Below are 24,364 nucleotides of genomic sequence, written 5' to 3'. Positions count from 1 at the left end.
CCATGTTGGAACAAGCAAGACCGGCCTGTAAACGAATCCAAGTAAGCGGGGTAGCTGTGTATTTTCCGGATAAAAAGCATTACAACATTTACATTTTTTCAACCGATTGTGATATGATCTACTTAGAAAAAAAAGTTTTGAAAGAAAAAGTGATTTTTTTTTTTTTTTCCCAAACAAATAAAAGTAAGCTCCCTCATGTTCTTGTATTTGTTTACAGGCCAGTCTTGCCCGTTCCAATATGGCGGCGACATATCGAAGCAGTCACTGTGGCGTCTGTGTATATATGTCTATGGTTCTTAACATTAACATGTGTAGTGTATGTAGCGTACATGTAAGACTTTGGTTGACGTGCGTGAGGCTTTCAAACACGTTGCCGTCTGTAATTTCTCCAAACAGACTTTATTGGCCCTGGCCGTAAATGGAGAAACGCCCGGGTTTCGGAGAACAGGGGGTGATGTCACTCAGGCAGGGGAGGCCCCGGGCGTCGGCTCCACTCTGGAGCGAGTCGGTCTCTGTCTGCGTCTCCTTCGGACCAGATGTCACCGCAGCGCAAATGCAAGCTACACTTCACCCGAAGAAAAGCCCAGGATAAAAACAGAAAAGAAGCAGAAGAAGAAGAAGAAGAAGAGCAGCAGCCACGTCCACTCTCACTCCAGCTCAGAGGGGTGGAGGCCGTTGGGTAACCACCCACAGCAGAATGGCTTCCGGATCAGTGTCTCCACGCAGGTGAGTGCATCAAATAAAAATGTTTTCACAGAAAAAAAAAGAAAAGAACACTAAAAAACCCTCTGATGATGTGATATTATAGGCATTAATAGAACTAAACTTCTGTCAAGAAGCATTGATCTAGATTGGTTATTAAAACCAAATCAGATTATAGGAGAATATCACTACATTTCAGTGGTGGAAGAAGTACTCACTACTCAGACCATTTGCTTCAGTAAAAGTACAAAAACAAAATGACTCAAGTGAAAGTCAAAAGTACCAAATTTCGATTTCTACTATGGCAAACATATATGAATACTTACTCTTGAAAGTAAAAGTACTTATCCAGTGATATAACAGAGCCTATAATACGGCATAAAGCACTACTTTACCTTTCTTTTCCCATGACTTATTTCCATGCATATCCTTATAGTATATGATGCTTTTTTTATATAAATAGGAAACCTACATTTCTTAAAAAAAAAACTTGCGTCATGCCAGTGTGCTACAGTAGAAATGTGGAGTAAAAGGGATAGAGTATAGCAGAGCAGAAGGTGTAAGTTTCTGAAATTGGACATACTGTACATAAGCAGGCACAGATACTTGATCTGATGGATCGACCGTCTCCGTGCAGATGGTAGATCAGATATAATCACCTCAAGCCACAACTTATAATATTTCTTAGAATTTGTTTTAAGTTTTTCAAATCTTATCAGAAAAAATCCCCCCAGGCCTGCATGTTTTTATGCTCTGTAACTATCAAAACAATCAGTCAGCTCTTGCGAAACGGTGAAACGGAACCTCCATTTGACTCATCTGACTGTGACTCGCTTGGTGTTTTTTTTTTTTTTTTTTTTTTTTTTTTTTTTTTTATATACCTGCGCTGTCAGCATGCTGGGCATACAACACAGAGTATTGGTATGCCATTGCATCTAGGACAGTTAGTCTGCAAGTGAGAGTTCAACTTCTCAACCTGCAATGCAACTCTTTATTAATTCTTAAATCGTCAAGAACTGCTGCAATAACTCTGTCCTGTTGACGACCTGTAGAATGACCAGAGCAGAGTTTTTTGTTGTACAGACCCACCACCAACCCCCCTTTTTGGTAAACTATTATACCATATATTATATCACTACTCCAAGAGGGGAAGATTCATCACCAGTGAGACAATTAAAAATGGAACCAAACAACACAAAACATAAACATCGGGTGACAACATGTATTGAAAAACAGTTTGAGTGTATCAGGTCCAGGAAAACTGGAACAGCACTCGAGCACGTGGCCTCTTCCTGTCATATTTATGGCAGTAAATGTGGGAGGAAAGGAGAGGGATGAAACCAGGAGGGTGCTGGGGTGCGTTCAAAGCAGGTGCCGGTGGCGTGCGTGCGGGCATGCGTGCATGCGTGCGTGTGTGTGTGTGTGTGTGTGTGTGTTTGTGTGTGTGTGTGTGTGTGTGTGTAATGGGGACCACCTGTGTCTGTGTGTGAGCTGTTGTTTTTTAAACTCTCAGATCGGACGCAGCTTCCCACTCAGTTGCAGTTTGGACGGGAGCACTCTGGTCGCCCAGGGAGCTGTTGAGGCGGTTCCTGGTGTCAAAACTGGTGATGGTGCTCCTGCTGCCCCACGATGCACGGCTCCCCCTGCTGGTGGGATGCGTGTTCAGCCTGCAGGCCCTGTCGCTGCTGCGCTCCCCCAAATCCTCCAGCAAGCCCTCCGCCGTCTTGCTGCGCCAGCTGGCCCTTGCTGACCTCCTCCCTCTTTTCCACCTGACCCTTCAGCTGGGGGCTTCGCTCAGCCTTGGAATGGAGGTGGGACTGTGGCGGTGGCTGCTGGACGCCCACCACCTGGCCTCGCTGCTGCTGCTGGGGCTGCTGGGGCTGGAGGCCGTCCTGGTCTCCCAATGGCCCCTGCAAACGCGCCTGCTCCGGACGTCGCACTGGGCCCGCTTCGGCTGCAGCCTGGTCTGGGGGGTGGTGCTGCTGGAGCTCCTGGTCTCGCTGGCCTTCAGGCTGCAGCTGAACTCAGACCCTAAGATCGGCACCGTTGCTTTGCCGGAATATCTGAAACTGACTTGTCCTCTCGCTCTGCTGACCATCTCCATCTACCTAAGGAAGGCGCTGTGGCTTGCAAACCTCTGGCTGCACTATCATGTGTTTTATAGCCAACAACACAAGAGACACAGCTGCTTCCATTAGCACCGGCATTTGTGATACACAGTTTGCAGATATTTCCACAAAATCTACCTGTTGCTGCCTTTTTTTAAATTAAGCATTATGCTTGGCATATTTTCCAGACAGGACCAAAACTGGACCAAAACAAAACTGTTTCTAACTTCAACCAAATCAACCAAATGGTTGCAAAGACCTTCTTAAAATGTCTACAAGCTAGAGAGTGGGATCAGGTCAATGAGGATGACATGAGGCTTTAAACCGAAGACTTTCGATTGTGTGATGTGATATATAGATGTATATTGTATTTAGTATTTCATGTCTGTGCAATGCATTTTCAGTAAGTAACCCACAGGCTATGATTGTAAGATTTTCCATCCTGCACTTTGTCTGGGGACACTATTGGAAATCTGTCAAGCCCAGACATCTGCTTATCACACCAAACTTTATAGCACATTTCACAATACCACAGTAGTATTGCACATTATTGCTGGTTGCTATGGTATGGTTACTATTAACAGTACTTTTGTTACATAACATGACATACTTTTATTTAACATTACATGTACATATATTTAATAAAATTTTATTATCATCTATTTATGACTTGCAATCACGCAACAGGACACTGAGAGATGTGTTTGTGTTTTGCACTGACCTTATAAACATGCACAATATTCAGGGTCTTTTCCATTTGAGGTAACTAAACACATTTTTTTGTATTTTTGTATTTTTGTATTTTCTTTTTGCAATGTGGCTTTGTTGTTGCAGTGCTGGAAAATTCCAGCAGGAGGCGCACACAACTAAGTTTCCGAGGGGCAAGTTCTGTCTTTCTGTGGCCTATGTGGCCAACCTGGAAAAGTGAAGAGGGCTGAGGAGAAGAGAAGGACTTCAAAAAAAGTGCAGTGACAAACACTTATTCACCCAAGGTGTATTGGTTCTGTCCCGAGCCAATTAAAAGTTGTGTCGATAAATGTGTGTGTGTGTGTGTGTGTGTGTGTGTGTGTGTGTGTGTGTGTGTGTGTGTGTGTGTGTGTGTGTGTGTGTGCGTGTGCATTTCTTTTGTGCGCTTCTGTGTGTGGCAATCTGTGTGCATATCCTGACTCTGTGCAAGGGCCTTTGTACAATTGGGATTTTAAAGTGTTTTTGGAACTAACAATTAAGTCTTGAATAAAAAAAATAAAAAAAGCTGCAACAGGGTAAAAAGGATGAGTGTGTGTTGGGGGGGGCAAACACTGGTAGTTTCCTTCCCATGATGCTTTCTGTTTGGCAGCGTCGACCGTGAGCAGCGTATTTTGGCAATGGAGTTGCCAATAAAGAGCAAACGATGTGGGAGGTCAACGGGCGGACAAAGAGGCGACGGATGTGATGGAAGACAAAAAAAATTAAGAAACTAAAAAAATAATAGCACGACAAGAAGAAATAGATCTTTATTGATGTATGATCACGTTTACCACGATCATTAGATTCATACAAAATTAGAAAACAGGTTAACAAAATCTGAAAAATATCGAATGACCGTGACAGTTCAGCAGAGTTTTGTTCCAAAATTAGATCACTTCAAATGATGTGGAAACTATTTGTACGTTTGGCAAAATCATTTATCTTACAAATCCGCTCTAATTGACAATCTATTTTTTTGTGGTTATGCAGGGTGCACGGTATTGAGAATAAATCATGGACAGTGGCGGTGTGGTGTAACCATTTGAGGTGGACAATGTCACAGAGGGGCAGCCAGCCTGATCGGCAGCCTGTCTGTGGTCTGTCTGTAGCCCAGCCACCCCCCCAACCCCCACCCATGGCTGCTCATGCTGCTCCTCTCTGTGCTTTGGGATAAACATCCCAGCTCAGACCAGCCAGAGAGCACTGGTGGGGGCATCCCCAGAGGGGGAAAAAACCCCCGTTGCCATACACTTTACACCGAAGTCTAAATACCCTGAGAAAACAGTACGCAGAGTGAAAGTAAAAAGATGTCCATTCCACATTACAACTTCTCTGCTTCCACCTCTAGGATTCAGACCTCAGACCTGTGATGTGAAGGTCAGGGAAAAGCCCTGGTCACTAGAATGACACTGTGCAAGTTTGGAGGCGGCCACAGCAGCGCGCTCACACGGCGGTGGACAAGGATTATTTCGATGAACACGGTTCAAAATGGGACGGACGACCGATTTAAATGAAGATTTAGTGGCTCCTGAGTTTTGTGAGTGAGCCATCAGCCTCAGCGCAACAGAGAAGAGACATTTAGACGTAGCTGATAACCAGCTGCTGATTGCCACTACAGCCACTCCAGACGGACCCACACCGACACCCCGCTGCCACAGACGCCCTGACTACCACCTTCACTGGGTTGAACACGCTTGCTGTGTCTGAAATGGCACTAAGTAAATGAACGTTTAGTAGGCTCAAATACTATGTTAAGTAGTATGGAGGGTGTGAAAAGGTTGCAAGATGACTTACATAGGTATCTGGCATAGGCATAGGTATCCCACAATGCATTGTGAGTGCAAGGTTAAGGTTTTTTATGCAGCGTCGTCCTCAACCAATAGGTTGCCGAAGGGAAGCGGCACATCTATGATGACGTATGTCCGAGAAGCCATTGTTTCCTTTCATGCACATGCTAAAGTACACTGGACAATAGTGCACGTGTTTATGACACCGGTTGGCTGCCTGACCCACGCAAGAATTTAAAAAGAAAACAAACAAAAGAATCAAGGACTAAATGCTGGAAAAATTATATGAATTCTAAATTAAGATTAATCAATCTTTCCCACGGCACATGAAACCTGACACACGTCCTACCGAGGCCTGGTCTAAGGTTTTATTTCGGATTAAACGTGAACGTGGAGTGCTTTAAGTGTTTCCGTGTGATCGTGGCCTGTTTGTCCCCTCTGGGCCTTGATCAAGGTTCCAGCGCAGTATCAACGAGACTGTGTGCAATCATCAGCTCGTCTCTGGATGTTGATTCATGGGGCTAAGGTCGGCGCGGAGCTGCAGGGGAGGCGGGGGGGGGAGGGGGGAGCGGGAGGGAGCAGGAGAAGGACGGGGAGAGAGACATGGGCATAAGCTGGCCCACTTGGACCGTGTTAATGTCAGTCCATAAAGCCTGTAAAGCCAGGGCTCCTACGTTGCGTCGCCTTTGTCTCGCTGTGTTGTCAGGGCAGAAGTATGTATGACATGGTGGGCCGCTGGTAAACCCTGCGGGAGTGAGTGAATGAGGGGATGGATGGAGGGAGAAGGGGAGGAAGGCAAAGGAAACAGACCCATCAAGGCATTAAAAGGAGAGCGGGTTATAGAAATCGAAAAAAGGGGAGATGGAGATGGGCGGTGGGGTTTGGGGCAGGGGGTGGTCTGCGGGTGGGGGACGCACCCGTCAAGGCATTAAAAGGAGAACGGGTTACAGAAGTCTAAAAAGGAGAGCTGGAGACAGGCGGTGGGGTAGGGGTGGGGGGGGGGGGGGGGCTGGAGATGGGGCTCAGTAATGGGGTCTTTGTTCTGGGTGGTGTGACTCACAAAGCCATGGCCAGGCCAGTGCAGCTTCGTTACCATTACCAATCAGTGTGTGTGGGAGAGAGAGGGGGGGGGGGGAGACTTGCCTATTGCAATAATAATAATAATAATAATAATAATAATAATAATTATTATTATTATTATTATTATTATTATTATTATTATTATTGTAATAAACTGTGTGTGCAGTTATTTTAATTCATTTCTGTTTTGCTTTTGAGGACATATTACCAGGGTAACTGGGTGCAGCTATGGTTGATACAAAGCGTCTGTGATCAGATTTTTAGTCACAAAGGAAACGTTTGTGAAATTGATGATGAACGTGATTCATTTTTTGGACCATCTGGCTCATATTGTCACAGGGTTTTTTTGTTTTTTTTTCACATTGTGCAAATACTGACTCATTTATACTGCCCTTGCACCCTTCACAAATGTTGTGAATAAGTAAGAGGTACAAGGTTTTGATCAGTCAAAATAAAACTGTTTTCAATTTTCTAATCACTGCACTATATTTATCCATGATGAAATTCTCCCAAATGAATGATATTATTACCATAATTCCCTGTGGTAGACTATATTTTAACTTGTAATGGTACTATTATACATTTATTTTGATTAATTGCTCTCGGCTATAAAAGCCTTATATCAATCTGGAGCTTTGTTGCTTTAATTATTATAGTAAAGTACAAGGATTTAATGATATTTCAAATTGTGAAATAAACCACAACTTAAACAGTCAAATAAAAAAGAAAGAAATTATATTGATTGTGTATAGAAAATAATGTGTGTAATGTCGTCACGAAGGCATGTCCCCTAAAGCCTTTTAAACCCACCCTAACACACACACACACACACACACACACACACACACACACACACACACACACACACACACACACACACACACACACATGGTTGTGTGTGTGTGTGTGTGTGTGTGCGTGTAAGTCTGTGTGTTCAGCTTATGCAGTAAGCAGGATGTCCTGTCCTCTGCTGCTATTGTGGAGTAGTCAGCCCATCAGACTCTACCTCCAAAGGCCACTTCCCCTCTGTCAAGTCCTCCCAAACACACACACCCACTCACACACAGACACGTGCACGCGCGCGCACGCCCACACACACACACACACACACACACACACACACACACACACAGATATTGCCCCCCCATGCCAGCCTAAACACAATGGGAACCTGTCCAGCACCGCCCTGTCATCTGACTATAAATAGCACTTTTCTGAATGTAAGATATCTTGATTGTATTATAACAATGGGGTGACTGGGCTTTGATCAGCAAAAATAGAGCTCTACTGTTTTAGCTTTTCTAATCACCGCACTATATTTACCCATTATGAAATACTCCCAAATGAATTGTATTATTATTATATTGTCCTGTTGTTAGTGTCTATTCTCAGCTCTTTTGCTCAGCTATAATAATCCTGAATCACTATATATCTGGATATGTATTGCTTCATATATTATAGTAAACTATAATAATTCTATGTAGTACATAGTCCCCTTCTGTGTTCATTTATAGTAGATCCTACTTTAAAATCTCTTAAATAAATGTGGCCCTTAAGATCCTATATCTGTTTTATTTCTGAATATGACGCATGGATACATGACTAAAATACAAATTTTCATGTTTTATAGATAGACTTTATTCATCCCCGGAGGAAAGTGATAAAATAAAGTAAACCAGTTCAACCTCTGTATAAAACAGTGTTAAATAGGAAATCGTGCACGCACATTGTTGCTGTGTCAAACTAGGCGTCACTCTCATCTCCGCGGTCATATCAGCCGTCCCTCAAATTGGAGTGCACGCGTATTCTCACCTTTATGGTAAATGCGTCAAAATAGAGGTCATTATAAAAAAAAACGCAAAAAAGGAATACAGGCATTATGGGGTTAATTAGATTATACACGCACGGTGTGAATTATTTTTGTATTTGAAATTCCTTATAAAGCATTTAAAAGTAATAGAAAAACGGCTTTGTTCTTTAATTTGGATCATAATGACCAGATTTTCAGAAAAAAAAATAAAAAAATAAAGAAGCAAATTCATTTCAAAATCCCCCAAAACTTTTCCGTGCCTTTACGTATTTGTTTATTCATACCGTCGACTACATATTTTTGTTGCGTATTAGGGTCAATTTGATGACTCCTGGAGACACCGTCCATCATTTGGAACGAGATAATATTTCTGCTGCAGTAGAAATGTGTCCGCACACTCGACGAGCATTTCCACTGTTATTTTGCCTGAGCCTTCAAGGTAAAAGTCCCCATTTGTGCCCGGAAATGGCTTTTAATGCGATCAAAAACACTTTCTTCATAACTCCTGCCAGAGACTCACACAGTAGACATATTTTTATTATTCGTTATTTATACCACACTTATACCACTGTCTATACTGGTGGTGTCTATAGTGCAGTTAGTTCAGTGCAATATAGTTCATATTTATACTACTGTCCATAGTGTTAGTTAGTTAGTTAGTCAGTTAGTTAGTTAGTTAGTTAGTTAGTTAGTTGGTTAGTTAGTTAGTTAGTTAGTTAGTTAGCTAGTTAGTTAGTTAGTTGAATGTTAGTGTGAACTCTCACTTGTTTGTTCTATTTATATATTATACTTATGTACATTACACTGCACTGCACTTTACTGGGGTTATTTTTTTTTTGCATTCCTCTAATGTGATGTAATATGATCAAATGTGATGTCATACTTGTTGCCTGGAGGAGTCACAATGCAGAATTTCCAAGTTGAAGTATGTTCAACAGCATTTACCATAAACGTGAGATTAGGCGTGCACGCTAATTTTAGGAGCGGCTGATTTGACCACGACGGCCAGTTCTTCTGACTGGACGTGGATTCCAGGATCATCCAAGTGCAGAGATGAGTTGCAGGTCGATGCAAATAAGACTTTTATTTAATGTAGAAGTGATTTATGTTGTGTAACGGCCAGCAATGAATGGGAAACAAAGGGAAGATACATTTATTGATTGTAGATATAAGTTTGTTTATATATCAATCATCATTAACGGAGATAAAGTACTTTTGTGTCCTTGGGTTGTTTAAAAGGCGATTCTTTTCATTATTATTATTATTATCTTTATTTTTATTTTTTTTAAATTATTATTATTATCGTCATCGTCATCATCACCATCCTAATCATCATTATTATTATAATTATTATTATTTATTTATTTTTATTATTATTATTATCCTCATTATTATAATTACTATTATAGTTATTATTATTATTATTATCATCATCATCATCATCAGTATTGTAATTATTATTATTATTATTATTATAATTATTGTAATATTGTTATTACTATTATTACTATTATTATTATTATGTTATTATGTTTATTTATTATTATGACTATAATTATTAGTGGTAGTATTAGTAGTATTATTATTATTAGTGATGATACCATGCAGCCCCCTCCCTCTGCAGCCCCCCCTCGCTCCCCCCTAGTACACCGAGGGGCTATTGTTTCGTTTCCTTTGGGCACGCAGGACACGCACACGCAGGACACGCACACGCAGGACACGCACGCACACGCACACACACACACACACACACACACACACTCACACACGCACACACTCACACACACGCGCGCGCGCGCGCGCGCACTCCACCATTAAGCACCAAACTGGGCAGAGCGGCTCCGCAGTGGATGCTCCCATTTCCACTGGAAAGTCGAGGCGTCCAGTCAAATTGGTGGACGGTGAAATCTTACTTTCGCTGGTTCACATTTTTCTTCTCTCGGATGCGGAAAACTGAACCAAAAACTACAACTGGAATATCACTGGGACGCATATTATTATTATAATAATAATAATATTACTATCATTATTTCTTTATTTTTGCCTAAAGTTGAGCGCCAGATATTGGAGTTGCAGTTTGTTCTCATGACAGCTGCACCGCTGCCAGCCTGACACAAGGTAAACCGTCAAATCCAGGATATTTAACAGATAAAAGCTGCTTGAAGTGTTTGTGGATTGATGTCATTGTGTGCTAAATGCGTTTTTTTTCATTGGAAGACATACATTGGACCTTCGTGGTTTACAACAGGCTCTAACAGATCTATCATGTCTTCACTACTTTTACCCAATAGACATAACAGTGTCATAATAAAAAAAGCTACTTAAACTTTATTTAACATTGCAGCTTAAAGCTTTTCCATTTAATATTTCCACATAAAAGTCAAACCATCTGAAATAATGAATTACACCGTTTTGGTAGCATATTGACCCTACTAAAATATTTTGAATACAACAAATGCATAAAACCTTATTTATTGTATTTATTGTGAAATCAACGGACTAAAAAAAATGTACACACTATTACACTATTTACACCTTATGAAAGTTAAAAACAATAACAACAACCGTGATTTCACTTGGGTTTTTTTTGGTGTTCCCCCTTCCGTCGAGTGTAAACGTCTTTAAAAGCAGCTGTTGTAATCCAACATGACATGCTTTATGCGTGTTTATCCCCCACCTTCATGTGTCTCCGTCTGTGTGTCTGGGGGGGTGTGTGTGTGTGTGTGTGTGTGGGGGTGTGTGTGTGTGTGTGTGTGTGTGTGTGTGTGTGTGTGTGTGTGTGTGTGTGTGTGTGAGAGAAGGGAACAGCTGGATGTGATCTGAGCCTGAACCCGATCTGTGTGGAGCAGACTTCCACTCGGAGGCCCGTGGGCCTGCAGGATCGGCGCGAGGGAAACCCTGTTACTTCTGCAGCTGTCACACGCACACGCACGCACACACAAACACACACACGCACGCACACGCACACACACGCACGCACACACACACACAGGTTCAAGCGCAGCACTCAGTGCTTTTGGTTCTCTGGACGTCTTCTTGTTTACATAAGTCGGACACAAAATGCCGAGCATCCGAGTTCAATGTTCTGCAGCCCGGGTTCAACACCAGAAACATCGGTTCAATGCGAGGGAGGGAGGCTGTGCCCCAGTGTGTGTGTGTGTGTGTGTGTGTGTGTGTGTGTGTGTGTGTGTGTGTGTGTGTGTGTGTGTGTGTGTGTGTGTGTGCGTGTGCGTGACAGTGGGGGGTAGAGCGAAGGGTGTCGGAGCTGCCCGCGGAGGCGTTCAGGCAGGCGTGTGAAACGCAGTAAAGAGGTCACAATGCGGCACAGGAAGAGGCTGATGGACCTGCTCACGCTGTGCGTGCGTGCGTGCGTGCGTGTGCGTGCGTGCGTGCGCGTGTGTGTGTGCGTGCGCGCGGCGGAGACACAGATAAAGCCAAACTTATCCGGGAACACTCGAGATAATACAAACTTTGCCAGACACCGGTCACGGCCGCCGCGGCTCCGCTGTTGCGTAACGCCCGGTGGGTGTGTTTGCACAGCCCGCTGAAAGAAAGATGATAAACACAGTCACACTCTGTCTCCACCGAAACAAACCCCGCTTCTAGTGTTTGGGTGAGTCGGGGGGGGGGTTGCGAATTCCGTCCGTGACTCGGGCCTATTGGAGCTCCGTGGCTCAGCGCAGAACCTCGGCCTCCGGGTAAAAGCGACTCGTGCTGTCGGTGTCGCTGTCCGGTGAGAAGAAGCGGGTTTCGAGCGCTCTTGTCAAGCCCCCCGAGCCCCACGCCACGGGTCTGGATGGGGAGCGCCGCACGGGAAACAATGGCGGTCGATGTATTGTTCACACATTGCAGAGTTGAGAGCAAAATCTAAAAGTTGAAGGTTGAATTGGTGTCCGTGCCCTTACGGTCTCTGAACAAAAAGCGGCCACATACTTCCAGCCTTTCGAACTACAGACAAGACAGTTGTTAAGTTGAAAACGATCTTTATCTTGTGCTGTGTTTTTTCTCCCAAGACAGGATCTTTAACTAGGACAGAACAATCTCATAAATATGAGAATATTTGTTTGTGGCGTATAAGTGTGTTCAGTTGATTATGTACCTGTTGAAAATATGTCCATGGCTAGTGAAGTATGCCAGAAATATAAAAATCCCACTAAAAATATATGACGATGACAGTTATTAATGTAATATAATTGAGTATAGTTTTTACAGCAGCACATAATACGGTTTAACAGGATCAAATGTCGTTTTGCCTTGATGAACCTTTTATGAACAATCCAACTTGTTGTTCACCTTCAACACAATTAACACCTTTTAAAAAAACACTCGGATATGCGCTGTCCTGCGTGTCTGTACCGCATCCCCTGTTTGCTTTGACATACCAGACCTGTTTGCTTCTCAGACCTTTCTTCGGTTTTATTGTGAGGAAGTGACCTTGTGCTTTTTCCTCTCTCTCCACAGGAGATTCGAAAACCCTTATCATCCTGCATCCGGAGTGCATCTCGAGGCGTTTGTGTGCCTGTGTGTGTGTGTGCCTGTGTGTGTGTGTCTGTGTGTGTCTGTGTGTGTGTGTGTGTGTGTGTGAGCGTCCACGATGGCCAGGAGGAGGCTTGACTGAATGACCCCTCGCTGACACCCCCTTTCAGCCCCAGATATCCGGCTCGAACCATTCCCTCGCGGGCTTCGCTGTACCCTTCGTCCGAGGAGGCCCTCCCCTCCGCCCGAGCTCGCGTCATGGCCAGCCTCGTGCTCAACGAGACCGGCATGGAGGACTGCGGCATAGACGATACCTTCAAGTACAACCTGTACTCGGTGGTCTACAGCGTCGTCTTCGCTCTGGGCCTCATCACCAACTGCGCCGCTCTCTTTGTCTTCTGCTTCCGGATGAAGTTGCGCAACGAGACCACCATGTTTATGACCAATCTAGCGTTGTCCGATCTAGTGTTTGTCTTCACGCTGCCCTTCAAGGTGTACTACAACGTGAACCGCCACTGGCCTTTTGGAGACGGACTGTGCAAGGTGTCGGGAACGGCCTTCATCACCAACATCTACGGCAGCATGCTCTTCCTCACCTGCATCAGCGTGGACCGCTTCCTGGCCATCGTCTACCCCTTTCGCTGCCAATCCATCCGCACCCGTAGAAACGCGGTGCTGATCTGTGCCGCCGTGTGGCTGAGCATCGTGGGAGGAGGGATCTCAGTCACCTTCTTCTCCACCATCAACAGGGCGAACCGTTCCACGGCCTGCTTCGAGGGTTTCTCCAAGAGCACGTGGAAGACCTACCTGTCCAAAATCACTATCTTCATTGAGGTGAGCCAGACCGGGCAGGGGAAGGGAAGGCATTTGTGATAACTATCAATGTGATAACTGCTCACAAATACACAATATCAACTTTGACATCAACCCTAAAACCCTTCTGTGTTGTTATTCTTTTGCCAGGTCGTGGGCTTCCTGCTCCCTCTGCTGGCCAACCTGGTCTGTTCCTCGTTGGTTCTGCGGACACTGCGTCGCCCGGTGATTGGTCACAGCTGTGAGAGCAAGAAGCGTGTCCTACGGATGATCATAGTCCATCTAGGAATTTTCATCATCTGCTTTGTCCCTTATAACTCTATTCTTTTCCTCTACGCCCTGGTGCGAACCCAGGCGCTGGTTAGCTGTGCGATAGAGCGCTTCGCTCGGACTCTCTACCCCATCACCCTGTGCCTAGCCAGCCTCAACTGTTGCCTGGATCCCGTTGTTTACTACTTTACTTCTGAGAGCTTTCAGAAGAGCTTAACCACGGGAGGAAAAGGGGTGGGACCCAGGCGCGGGAGCATCCCCCGCAGTGACACGCATCCCAGCAGCGACACAGAGACCCAGGACACTGCCAACACACTCTCCAGAGACACACACACACCGCCGGCCAGCAACGGCAAGGAGACGGGGCTTTCGGAGACTCAGTTCTAACTCAAAAATGGAGACGGAACCAATTGGAGGAAAGAAAACAGGAAAGACTTAAGTTTGAAGGACATGGATCCTGAGAGTTTGCATCTGTAATTGACTTGAGAATCAAGGCAATCAGTAGTTTGTTGCTGAGAGTGACAAACACATAACTCAGCAGATTAGTTAATTCCTTAGGTAAGTCTTGAGGTATGGCCTGGGCTTTACGGATTACCCAACGCTGGAGAGCAGAGGAATGTTTTGTAAATGGATGTGTGTTTACCAGAGACCACGAAGGGACCAGAGGTCTAACAAGACCACAACAAGGGCCTTGTGACCAGGGAGGACTGTGGTGCCACTCAAGCAAACCCAATCACAATAGTACTTAGGCTTAAGATGCACATACACACGCGTTGCACACACTAACAAACAAACACAGACACAAACGGATGCACTGGATCGCACGGTGATTTTTCTGTCCTTATTGATCCTCGAATCTGTAAGCCTACGTTTTTACTCTACTGTTCAAGCTGCTGTCGTATATATATATATATATATATATTAGATAATTGTTAGGACACACTTTAGTCGGGTGACAGTGTACCACAGCAACATCACGACCTGCTGAATTGAGTGTGTTTCACATTGAAGCTTGAAGCCATTAAATATCTTAACTGAGCTGTTACCTTGGCTTTATTCGTGCAGTCTTTTTTTCCATTTTGACAATGCTACTTTAAACATAGATAGGCCGTTGATGACAAAATGTGTATTTGAATTATTGAGAGAGTTGATGTAGTTTGTTTTCACCGAGCACCTAATCTGAACATGTTCTTGGAACTGGAGGCCAGTTGTGATCCAGCCAAAGACCTTGGCCAGTGTGCTGCTGTTTGGCTCACAGGCCAAATACTTATTATGACTGAAGCAATGCTCCATTGTTTGCCGCTGAAAGAGTTCTCTCTGTCTTAATCTGGGTTTAGACCACACACAGTATCTGCTTTAGGTCTCTTCAACACAAAAATGTACACACGCTCCAAAGTATCTGGACAGACACTGTTTGTCATACGCACACAAACATACACACTTGTGTGCAAACAGTTGTGGCATTAGTCAGCAAATGCAGAGGGACCCAGGTGTGTCGGTTCGTTTTTTTTTTGGGGGGGGGGGGGGTTGGCCCTCATTTTTCCCGCACATTTTCCGGTATCTATCAGCTGAATTATGCTGGGATGATGGGACCCATCATGCCTTAGCGATGGAGCAAGATCTCTTGTCGGTGCAGGTTGTTTAACCCCCTCATGGAGACAGAGTGCACAGATCCTGGGTATAGGGAAGTGTAATTAAACCACTTTTTAAGGGCCCTCGTGAATATAATGTCAACCTCCCCAATATGAATCATTTGGTCCTTGTGTGAACAGCTTCAGTTGCATGAGGAGAGGGGAGGACAGATAAAGATGGAGAGAGGAGTGAGGAGTCCCACGCTATAGCAAGGAGGAAAACAGGTAACAGGATAGAAAGGTGGAGAGGATGAAGTAATGGTTGGAAGAAAGAGACGTATCACCATATATGTGTGGACAGGGCCTTTACTTTGAAAGGAAGTGTTTCAGGTTGAAGCAGAGTTTTGCCTGCCAAGAGTAGATTTGGGCACTTGCATGTTTTTCTCTGAAGTGTGAATGGTCAAGTGTTTGCTTTTGACCACCCTATAGTGCCCTCTAGTGTCCATGTAGTGAAGTGTGCGTTGTACTGCACCACATCCTGCAGAGCTGGATGCAGTAAAGTTTCTGCTTGGTCCATGCAGGGAATAGGGAAACAAACTATAGTAACATCCTTATGAATTCCCCATATATGCTTCTCTATACCGAGAAGCAGGTGTCAGATAACACTTTATTGATCCCTGGTGGTAAATTGAGGATCGTGTGTAATTATTGAGATTGGAACAATACCACTTTCTCACTGCTTATACTGATTCCAAGAGCTAAATTGAAATGATCTCCCAAAACTGAGTACTGATCCATTGCTTTTTTGAGCAATATAGATTAGACCATTAATTTGGGATAATTACAAAATAACAGATGACAAATAATCCATATTTTCCATCCGGAAAGTCAAGTCAGCTTGGTCTTTAATATCTGACGTGGCTGATATGGCTCTTGTCATATGATTCTTGTATCCTCCTACACCAACACCTTATTTTAGCCCGGAGTGTGAGATAGAATTGAAGTGGCGGTTAAAGTGTGATGTTTTCAAACTATTAGAGAACTTCTACTGCTTTAGGAATCACATAGCCAACATACATCTATTTATCACTGTGTATTGTAATGGTACACACAATATACGGACATTTGTCAACAGCATTACACAACCTGGAGTTGAGGCTAAACGTTATTGAAACGTAAATTGAAATTGGTGTAACTAACACACACAGAGCCAGAGAAATAATATTGTCATTGTAACTGCAAGACCTACTCCGTGGCTGACCCATTTCAAGCTCTGAATTTTCATGTCCTTCACTGACTGACTGACCGATTTTTCGTCCACCTACATATATGGTGTGTCTACTGTCTGCCTGTGCCGCTTTGTTCCCCTGCTCTGCATTTTGTGATGTAACTGATGGCGGAGCAGCGTCTGAAGGGGCAGCACTGGTGGCATGTAAAAGCACTTCCCTTCCTCAACCGGCAGAGACGTAAGGACCACGAGCAACCCACACCAGATGCAGCCAAATCCACCCACGCGCAAAAACACTTCCCACGTCGTTGGTGGAACGCTTCTAACGTGTTCCACTTGCACTGTGCACGGGTGAGTAGGTTTTTGCTTCCTCCTGGTTGAGTTTGTGTCGTACTCGGTGCAGCAGCACCACTAAACATTCTGTTTGCAGAGGAGTGTGAAACTGGCAAGTGGCGGGCAGCGTGCGCTCGTTGATGATGGTCAAGCCGACGTGTGACCTTTCTGTTACACCCACTGCTGTGCTGCAAAGGAGAGGATTGCAGAAATCACAAGGTAGTCCAACCGATTGTTCAAATTGTAGATACTGTCTGGGTGTGTTATACGACAGTTCCGTATTCCTGCTGCATTGCTGTTTTTGACTCAGAGTCCTTTAGAAAAACATGCAACACTCATGGTGATTCAAGGGTGAACTATGCATTGTAAACCCTTATCACGTTAACATCTTCATGCATAAATCTTTGCTGCCTATGGGCGCATACTCTTAAATTGTGCCCCTTTTGACACTTAATTCAACCCCCCCATCTCCAAATGTGCTTAGGCCTGAGTAATTTTGCACAAGATGAGATAAAATAACACTTTTTTAAAATTATCCGTTGTAAGGCTTAAGGGCAAGCGTTCGTTATAAAGGTGTAGTCACTTTTGCTTTGCCTCCTCTGAGTCCCAGCTGCAGAGGAAGGGTGTTGGTCGCGTCGCGAAGCCTGAGAGGAAGAGAGAAACGGTTCACTTGATAACCAGAAAATATTGCTCTCTCCTTTTCCCAGACATTTCCTGTTGGTGGGGTTGAGGGGTCTCTGATTAATAACCCGCAGGCTTTGTTTCAGCAAGTGATGGTCCAGTCTAACATGGCTTCAAGGGCTGGTAATTAAACAATATACTACACACAGTGGTGGAAAAAGAACCTGAAAGCCACACTTGATTGATATATCTAAATAGATATATCTTACTAAAAAACTACTCTGGTAAAAGTGAAAGCAACTTATTAGAATACTTCTTGAGTAAAAGTCTTAAAGCACCTGATATTAAAGGTACTTAAGTAGTAAAAGTAAATGCTGTATTTTTGCTATGAGCCTTTCGTTTTGCTCTGATTTTATTCTGGTTGCCAATATTATTTGGTTAACCTGGTGGAGTTATTTTTCGGTAAGCATAAGATGCACTTCATTTGATAAGACGCATCTGTGCTTAGTTTTCAACCCCTGTTCACCATTCTGGTATTTTACTAATACCCACAAAGTAATCAAACAGAATTTGGACATGCAGACACAACATAATACGTTGAATGTATTTGCAACAAATTAAATAAGTATAGCTATATATAGTCAATTGATTGATAACTTGTAGTCATATACAAAGGTTCTAAGTATATATGGTGAAAAGATGACTTATATAGGTTTTTGCGGTCTTCACAATTTTGGAGACATTGTACTCCATAAAGTCATACAAATTTTTGTTCTGTACATATGATACTTTTTCATACTCAGCTAGATGGATGAACCATGGGCCAAATGGTGAGCGATCTACATTAGGAGACACTTGGAGAGAGCAGCTGGAACATGACAGGGCCCAGGCAGACCCGTGATTGGGGCGTGGCTTATCCATGCAGGGACCCTGGTTGGTCCATGCTCGGATCTTGCCTGTAATTATATCCCCCTCAATGACGTGAGGGGGATATAATTGAGGGGGCGCCGGTGCCTGGGAATGTCCATGGCTGCATTTGTGGAAAATAAGTTGCAATGCTTTATCTGTCCACCAGGAGGAGCAGTGGTTCAAAACGCAAAACAACTTGCGTATAAGGGATAACCTTGCGTTTGTTTAATAAAAAATATACGTATTTTGGAATGGAACATACACATCATACATCATACATATACATCTAATAGAATCAATATATAAGTCTCTGATTTTAAAGAACCAATGGTTTCAAAGAATTAATGAATCAGTGTTTTTGTATTGTAGGTGTATTTATTTGAATGAAATGAATGAAAACACGGTGCATTACCATGTGTAACAGGTGTTTATTTTGCATAAAATAATTGTGAAATATTGCAACAAATATAATATAAATAATTGTAATAATAATATTATATATATATATATTTACCCATTGCTTCCCACTTTGTTTTTTTTATAATCATTTGTATTGAAGCCTCCCAGGCTACAACTTTCACACAAGGGTACAGTACTTATCTCTTATTGCTGCAGTGCACATTTTTTGAGTGACTGCCTAAGCAGACCCCAGGTTAAGCTTTGGGATATCTCTTTGTTTACACTTAATGGTTGATCATTGTGTCACCCAACAGGTCTGGAAGCCCCCACACCTAACCCATACATATGCAAATGCACATCCATTGACGAAAATCTCCACATTCAAATGGTGCAATTTACCCCTTTCTCACTGAGAGGTGAAAATTCCTCTCTGTAGAGGGGGAATAAAATATCTAGTTTATTATCAACCAGGTCTTCTTTGTAATTCTTAATTAATAGATTCAAGATTCAAGAGGTTTATTCATCACATACATATACATACTTTCATACATATATGCAGTGAAATGTAATGCAACACACCCGGTGATTACACACAATATGTCCTAGTAAAACTTCTTTCTACTAGACCAACTAACTGATTCCTAAAACATAATACAGTAAGTCGAATAAGTATTGAATAAAATAAAAATATATAGAATAAAATAAAATAAAATGAAATAAAATAAAATGGAATAGAAAAAGGGAATAGGCTTACGTATATGAGATAGGAAATTATATATATACAGATATATGCATTAAAGTGGCATGTGAATAAAGTGAGGTAGTGTTTGTGGGATAATACAGCACAGTGTACAACAGTACGGTGCAGCAATACGGTATCACCGAACAACCCAGAACAGTGACACAGTATGCGGTACAGTATGCTACATACAGTACAGAAGGTAGTGGAGCCTATGTGTGTGGCTTAGTGAGGACCCCTGGTGAGGTCAGCGTTGACAGTTCTCGCTGTGTGACTGCGGAGACGCTTGCCTGACCGCAGCAGCTGGAACAGTCCGTTGTTGGGGTGATAAGGATCCTTCATGATCCTGCGTGCTCTGCTACTACACCTCCTGGTGTAGAAGTCCTGCAGGGAGGGGAGGGTAGTTCCAGTGGTACGTTCAGCTGAACGCACCACCCTCTGCAGGGCCCGCCTGTTCTGAGCAGTACAGTTCCCAAACCAGGCAGTGATGTTGCCTGTCAGGATGCTCTCCACAGCTCCACAGTAGAAGGACTTGAGGATCCTCACCAAGACCCGGAATTTCCTCAGCTGCCTGAGGTTGTAAAGCTGCCTCGCCTTTCTCACCAGAGTGTCTGTTTGTAAAGTCCATGTTAAGTCCTCTGTGATGTGGACTCCCAGGTAATTAAACAATATACTACACACAGTGGTGGAAAAAGAACCTGAAAGCCACACTTGATTGATATATCTAAATAGATATATCTTACTAAAAAACTACTCTGGTAAAAGTGAAAGCAACTTATTAGAATACTTCTTGAGTAAAAGTCTTAAAGCACCTGATATTAAAGGTACTTAAGTAGTAAAAGTAAATGCTGTATTTTTGCTATGAGCCTTTCGTTTTGCTCTGATTTTATTCTGGTTGCCAATATTATTTGGTTAACCTGGTGGAGTTATTTTTCGGTAAGCATAAGATGCACTTCATTTGATAAGACGCATCTGTGCTTAGTTTTCAACCCCTGTTCACCATTCTGGTATTTTACTAATACCCACAAAGTAATCAAACAGAATTTGGACATGCAGACACAACATAATACGTTGAATGTATTTGCAACAAATTAAATAAGTATAGCTATATATAGTCAATTGATTGATAACTTGTAGTCATATACAAAGGTTCTAAGTATATATGGTGAAAAGATGACTTATATAGGTTTTTGCGGTCTTCACAATTTTGGAGACATTGTACTCCATAAAGTCATACAAATTTTTGTTCTGTACATATGATACTTTTTCATACTCAGCTAGATGGATGAACCATGGGCCAAATGGTGAGCGATCTACATTAGGAGACACTTGGAGAGAGCAGCTGGAACATGACAGGGCCCAGGCAGACCCGTGATTGGGGCGTGGCTTATCCATGCAGGGACCCTGGTTGGTCCATGCTCGGATCTTGCCTGTAATTATATCCCCCTCAATGACGTGAGGGGGATATAATTGAGGGGGCGCCGGTGCCTGGGAATGTCCATGGCTGCATTTGTGGAAAATAAGTTGCAATGCTTTATCTGTCCACCAGGAGGAGCAGTGGTTCAAAACGCAAAACAACTTGCGTATAAGGGATAACCTTGCGTTTGTTTAATAAAAAATATACGTATTTTGGAATGGAACATACACATCATACATCATACATATACATCTAATAGAATCAATATATAAGTCTCTGATTTTAAAGAACCAATGGTTTCAAAGAATTAATGAATCAGTGTTTTTGTATTGTAGGTGTATTTATTTGAATGAAATGAATGAAAACACGGTGCATTACCATGTGTAACAGGTGTTTATTTTGCATAAAATAATTGTGAAATATTGCAACAAATATAATATAAATAATTGTAATAATAATATTATATATATATATATTTACCCATTGCTTCCCACTTTGTTTTTTTTATAATCATTTGTATTGAAGCCTCCCAGGCTACAACTTTCACACAAGGGTACAGTACTTATCTCTTATTGCTGCAGTGCACATTTTTTGAGTGACTGCCTAAGCAGACCCCAGGTTAAGCTTTGGGATATCTCTTTGTTTACACTTAATGGTTGATCATTGTGTCACCCAACAGGTCTGGAAGCCCCCACACCTAACCCATACATATGCAAATGCACATCCATTGACGAAAATCTCCACATTCAAATGGTGCAATTTACCCCTTTCTCACTGAGAGGTGAAAATTCCTCTCTGTAGAGGGGGAATAAAATATCTAGTTTATTATCAACCAGGTCTTCTTTGTAATTCTTAATTAATAGATTCAAGATTCAAGAGGTTTATTCATCACATACATATACATACTTTCATACATATATGCAGTGAAATGTAATGCAACACACCCGGTGATTACACACAATATGTCCTAGTAAAACTTCTTTCTACTAGACCAACTAACTGATTCCTAAAACATAATACAGTAAGTCGAATAAGTATTGAATAAAATAAAAATATATAGAATAAAATAAAATAAAATGAAATAAAATAAAATGGAATAGAAAAAGGGAATAGGCTTACGTATATGAGATAGGAAATTATATATATACAGATATATGCATTAAAGTGGCATGTGAATAAAGTGAGGTAGTGTTTGTGGGATAATACAGCACAGTGTACAACAGTACGGTGCAGCAATACGGTATCACCGAACAACCCAGAACAGTGACACAGTATGCGGTACAGTATGCTACATACAGTACAGAAGGTAGTGGAGCCTATGTGTGTGGCTTAGTGAGGACCCCTGGTGAGGTCAGCGTTGACAGTTCTCGCTGTGTGACTGCGGAGACGCTTGCCTGACCGCAGCAGCTGGAACAGTCCGTTGTTGGGGTGATAAGGATCCTTCATGATCCTGCGTGCTCTGCTACTACACCTCCTGGTGTAGAAGTCCTGCAGGGAGGGGAGGGTAGTTCCAGTGGTACGTTCAGCTGAACGCACCACCCTCTGCAGGGCCCGCCTGTTCTGAGCAGTACAGTTCCCAAACCAGGCAGTGATGTTGCCTGTCAGGATGCTCTCCACAGCTCCACAGTAGAAGGACTTGAGGATCCTCACCAAGACCCGGAATTTCCTCAGCTGCCTGAGGTTGTAAAGCTGCCTCGCCTTTCTCACCAGAGTGTCTGTTTGTAAAGTCCATGTTAAGTCCTCTGTGATGTGGACTCCCAGGTACTTGAAGCTTCTCACCCTGTCTACAGAAGTCCCATTAATCACCAAGGGCGTGTGCGCCCTTGATTGTAATCCTCGCCTAAAGTCCACAATCAGCTCCTTAGTTTTGCTGACGTTCAGGTGTAGGCTATTGTCCTGGCACCAGAGTGACAGGTCAGCCACCTCCTCGCGGTAGGCCTCCTCATCGCAGTAGGTGATCAGGCCCACGACAACGGTGTCGTCAGCAAACTTGATGATGGTGTTGGAGCTGGACCTGGCCACACAGTCATGTGTGTACAGGGAGTACAGTAGGGGGCTGACGACGCAACCCTGGGGGGATCCTGTATTCAGGGTGAGGGAGCTGGACATGTGCTTCCCCAACCACCGCCGGGCTGTGAGGAAGTCCAGGATCCAGGCACACAGTGGAGTATTCAGTCGGAACTCCTTCAGCTTGACAGCCAGTCTGGTGGGGACTATGGTGTTGAAATCTGAACTGTAATGGATGAACAGCATTCTCACATAGGCCCCCTTCCGGCCATCCAGGTGCGTGAGCGTGGTGTGCAATACCTGGGAGACCATCCGTGGATCTGTTCTGCCGGTACGCAAACTGCAACAGGTCCAAGCTGCGGGGGAGGGAGGCGCAGATATAATCCTTAATCAGCCTCTCAAAACACTTCATGACCACCGAGGTAAGGGCCACCGGACGGTAGTCATTCAGGCAGGCAGGAGAGGCGATCTTCAGGACAGGAATGACGGTGGACCTCTTGAAGCAGGACCACTGATTCAGCCAGGGAGATTTTGAATATTGTAGTGAACACCGGAGCTAGCTGGTTAGCACAGGTTTTCAGTACTCGCCCAGATGTGCCGTCTGGGCCCGCAGATTTCCTGGTGTTCATCCGCATCAGAGCTCATCTCCAGCGGTGTAACTCCAATTAGCTGGCAAGCTAGCCATGTTGTTGCCAGACTCAAACCGCGCATAAAAGGAGTTCAGTTCGTTGGCTAGGGAGGCGTCCACGTGGTCGTGGAGATCGTGGCGTGGTCAGATTTCCCGAAAGCAGGGAGCGAGACGGTCTTGTATCCGTTCTTGTAAGGTGTGTAGCAATGGTCCAAAGTTCTATCTCCCCTGTTGGTACACGTGATGTGTTGGTGGAAATTAGGCAGAACTTTAAACTTTAAAGGTTGGCCCTGTTAAAGTCTCCAGTCACCACCACAGCCCCGTCGGGATGTTTGTTTTGAAATCGGCACAACACATCATACAGGTCCGACAGTGCTGTGTCAGTATCTGCTTGCGGTGGGATATAAACAGCTGTAATGATGACCGTGCTGAATTCCTGGAGGAGATAAAATGGACGGCATACGATGGTCAGGTGTTCCATGTTCAGCGAGCAGGAGCGGGAGAGAAACTTGGTGTTGTTAGGGTTACACCAGTGGTTGTTTCCCATTAGGCAGACGCCTCCACCTTTGGATTTCCCTGACTCCCCGATCTGTTGACGCGGAACACGGAGAAGGACTCGGCTGGGACGGATGCCTTCATCCCGCACCAGTGGGTTCAACCATGTTTCCGTCAGACAGAGGACGCAACAGTTCCTCGTGTCTCGTTGGAATTATATCCTCGCTCGAAGTTCATCCATCTTT

The 24,364-nt window shown here is 43.7% G+C and overlaps 3 protein-coding genes across 3 annotated transcripts in view; all 3 read left to right on the top strand.

Moving 5' to 3' along the window:
• Positions 1-532: 532 nt before the first annotated feature.
• LOC307236361 (uncharacterized protein) lies at positions 533-3,985 on the top strand. The gene is made up of 2 exons (XM_080008753.1): positions 533-726; positions 2,216-3,985. The coding sequence occupies exons 1-2, from the start codon at positions 698-700 to the stop codon at positions 2,898-2,900; spliced, it is 714 nt and encodes a 237-aa protein (XP_079864879.1). The 5' UTR covers positions 533-697; the 3' UTR covers positions 2,901-3,985.
• A 6,163-nt stretch (positions 3,986-10,148) lies between these two features.
• Positions 10,149-14,817, top strand: lpar4 (lysophosphatidic acid receptor 4). The gene is made up of 3 exons (XM_080008344.1): positions 10,149-10,331; positions 12,675-13,523; positions 13,653-14,817. The coding sequence occupies exons 2-3, from the start codon at positions 12,948-12,950 to the stop codon at positions 14,157-14,159; spliced, it is 1,083 nt and encodes a 360-aa protein (XP_079864470.1). The 5' UTR covers positions 10,149-10,331; positions 12,675-12,947; the 3' UTR covers positions 14,160-14,817.
• Positions 14,818-17,000: 2,183 nt separating this feature from the next.
• The window catches only part of p2ry10 (P2Y receptor family member 10), a 13,892-nt gene continuing 6,528 nt past the window's right edge, over positions 17,001-24,364 (top strand). The window contains exon 1 of the mRNA XM_080008355.1: positions 17,001-17,123. The gene's annotated coding sequence lies outside the window, so the exon portion shown is untranslated. The remainder of the gene's footprint in view (positions 17,124-24,364) is intronic.

The sequence above is a fragment of the Zeus faber genome (assembly GCF_960531495.2).
Source record: "Zeus faber genome assembly, chromosome: 10".
Lineage (NCBI taxonomy): Eukaryota > Metazoa > Chordata > Actinopteri > Zeiformes > Zeidae > Zeus > Zeus faber.
Note: the sequence above shows the minus strand (reverse complement) of the source record. Positions and strands in the feature narration are given on the sequence as shown.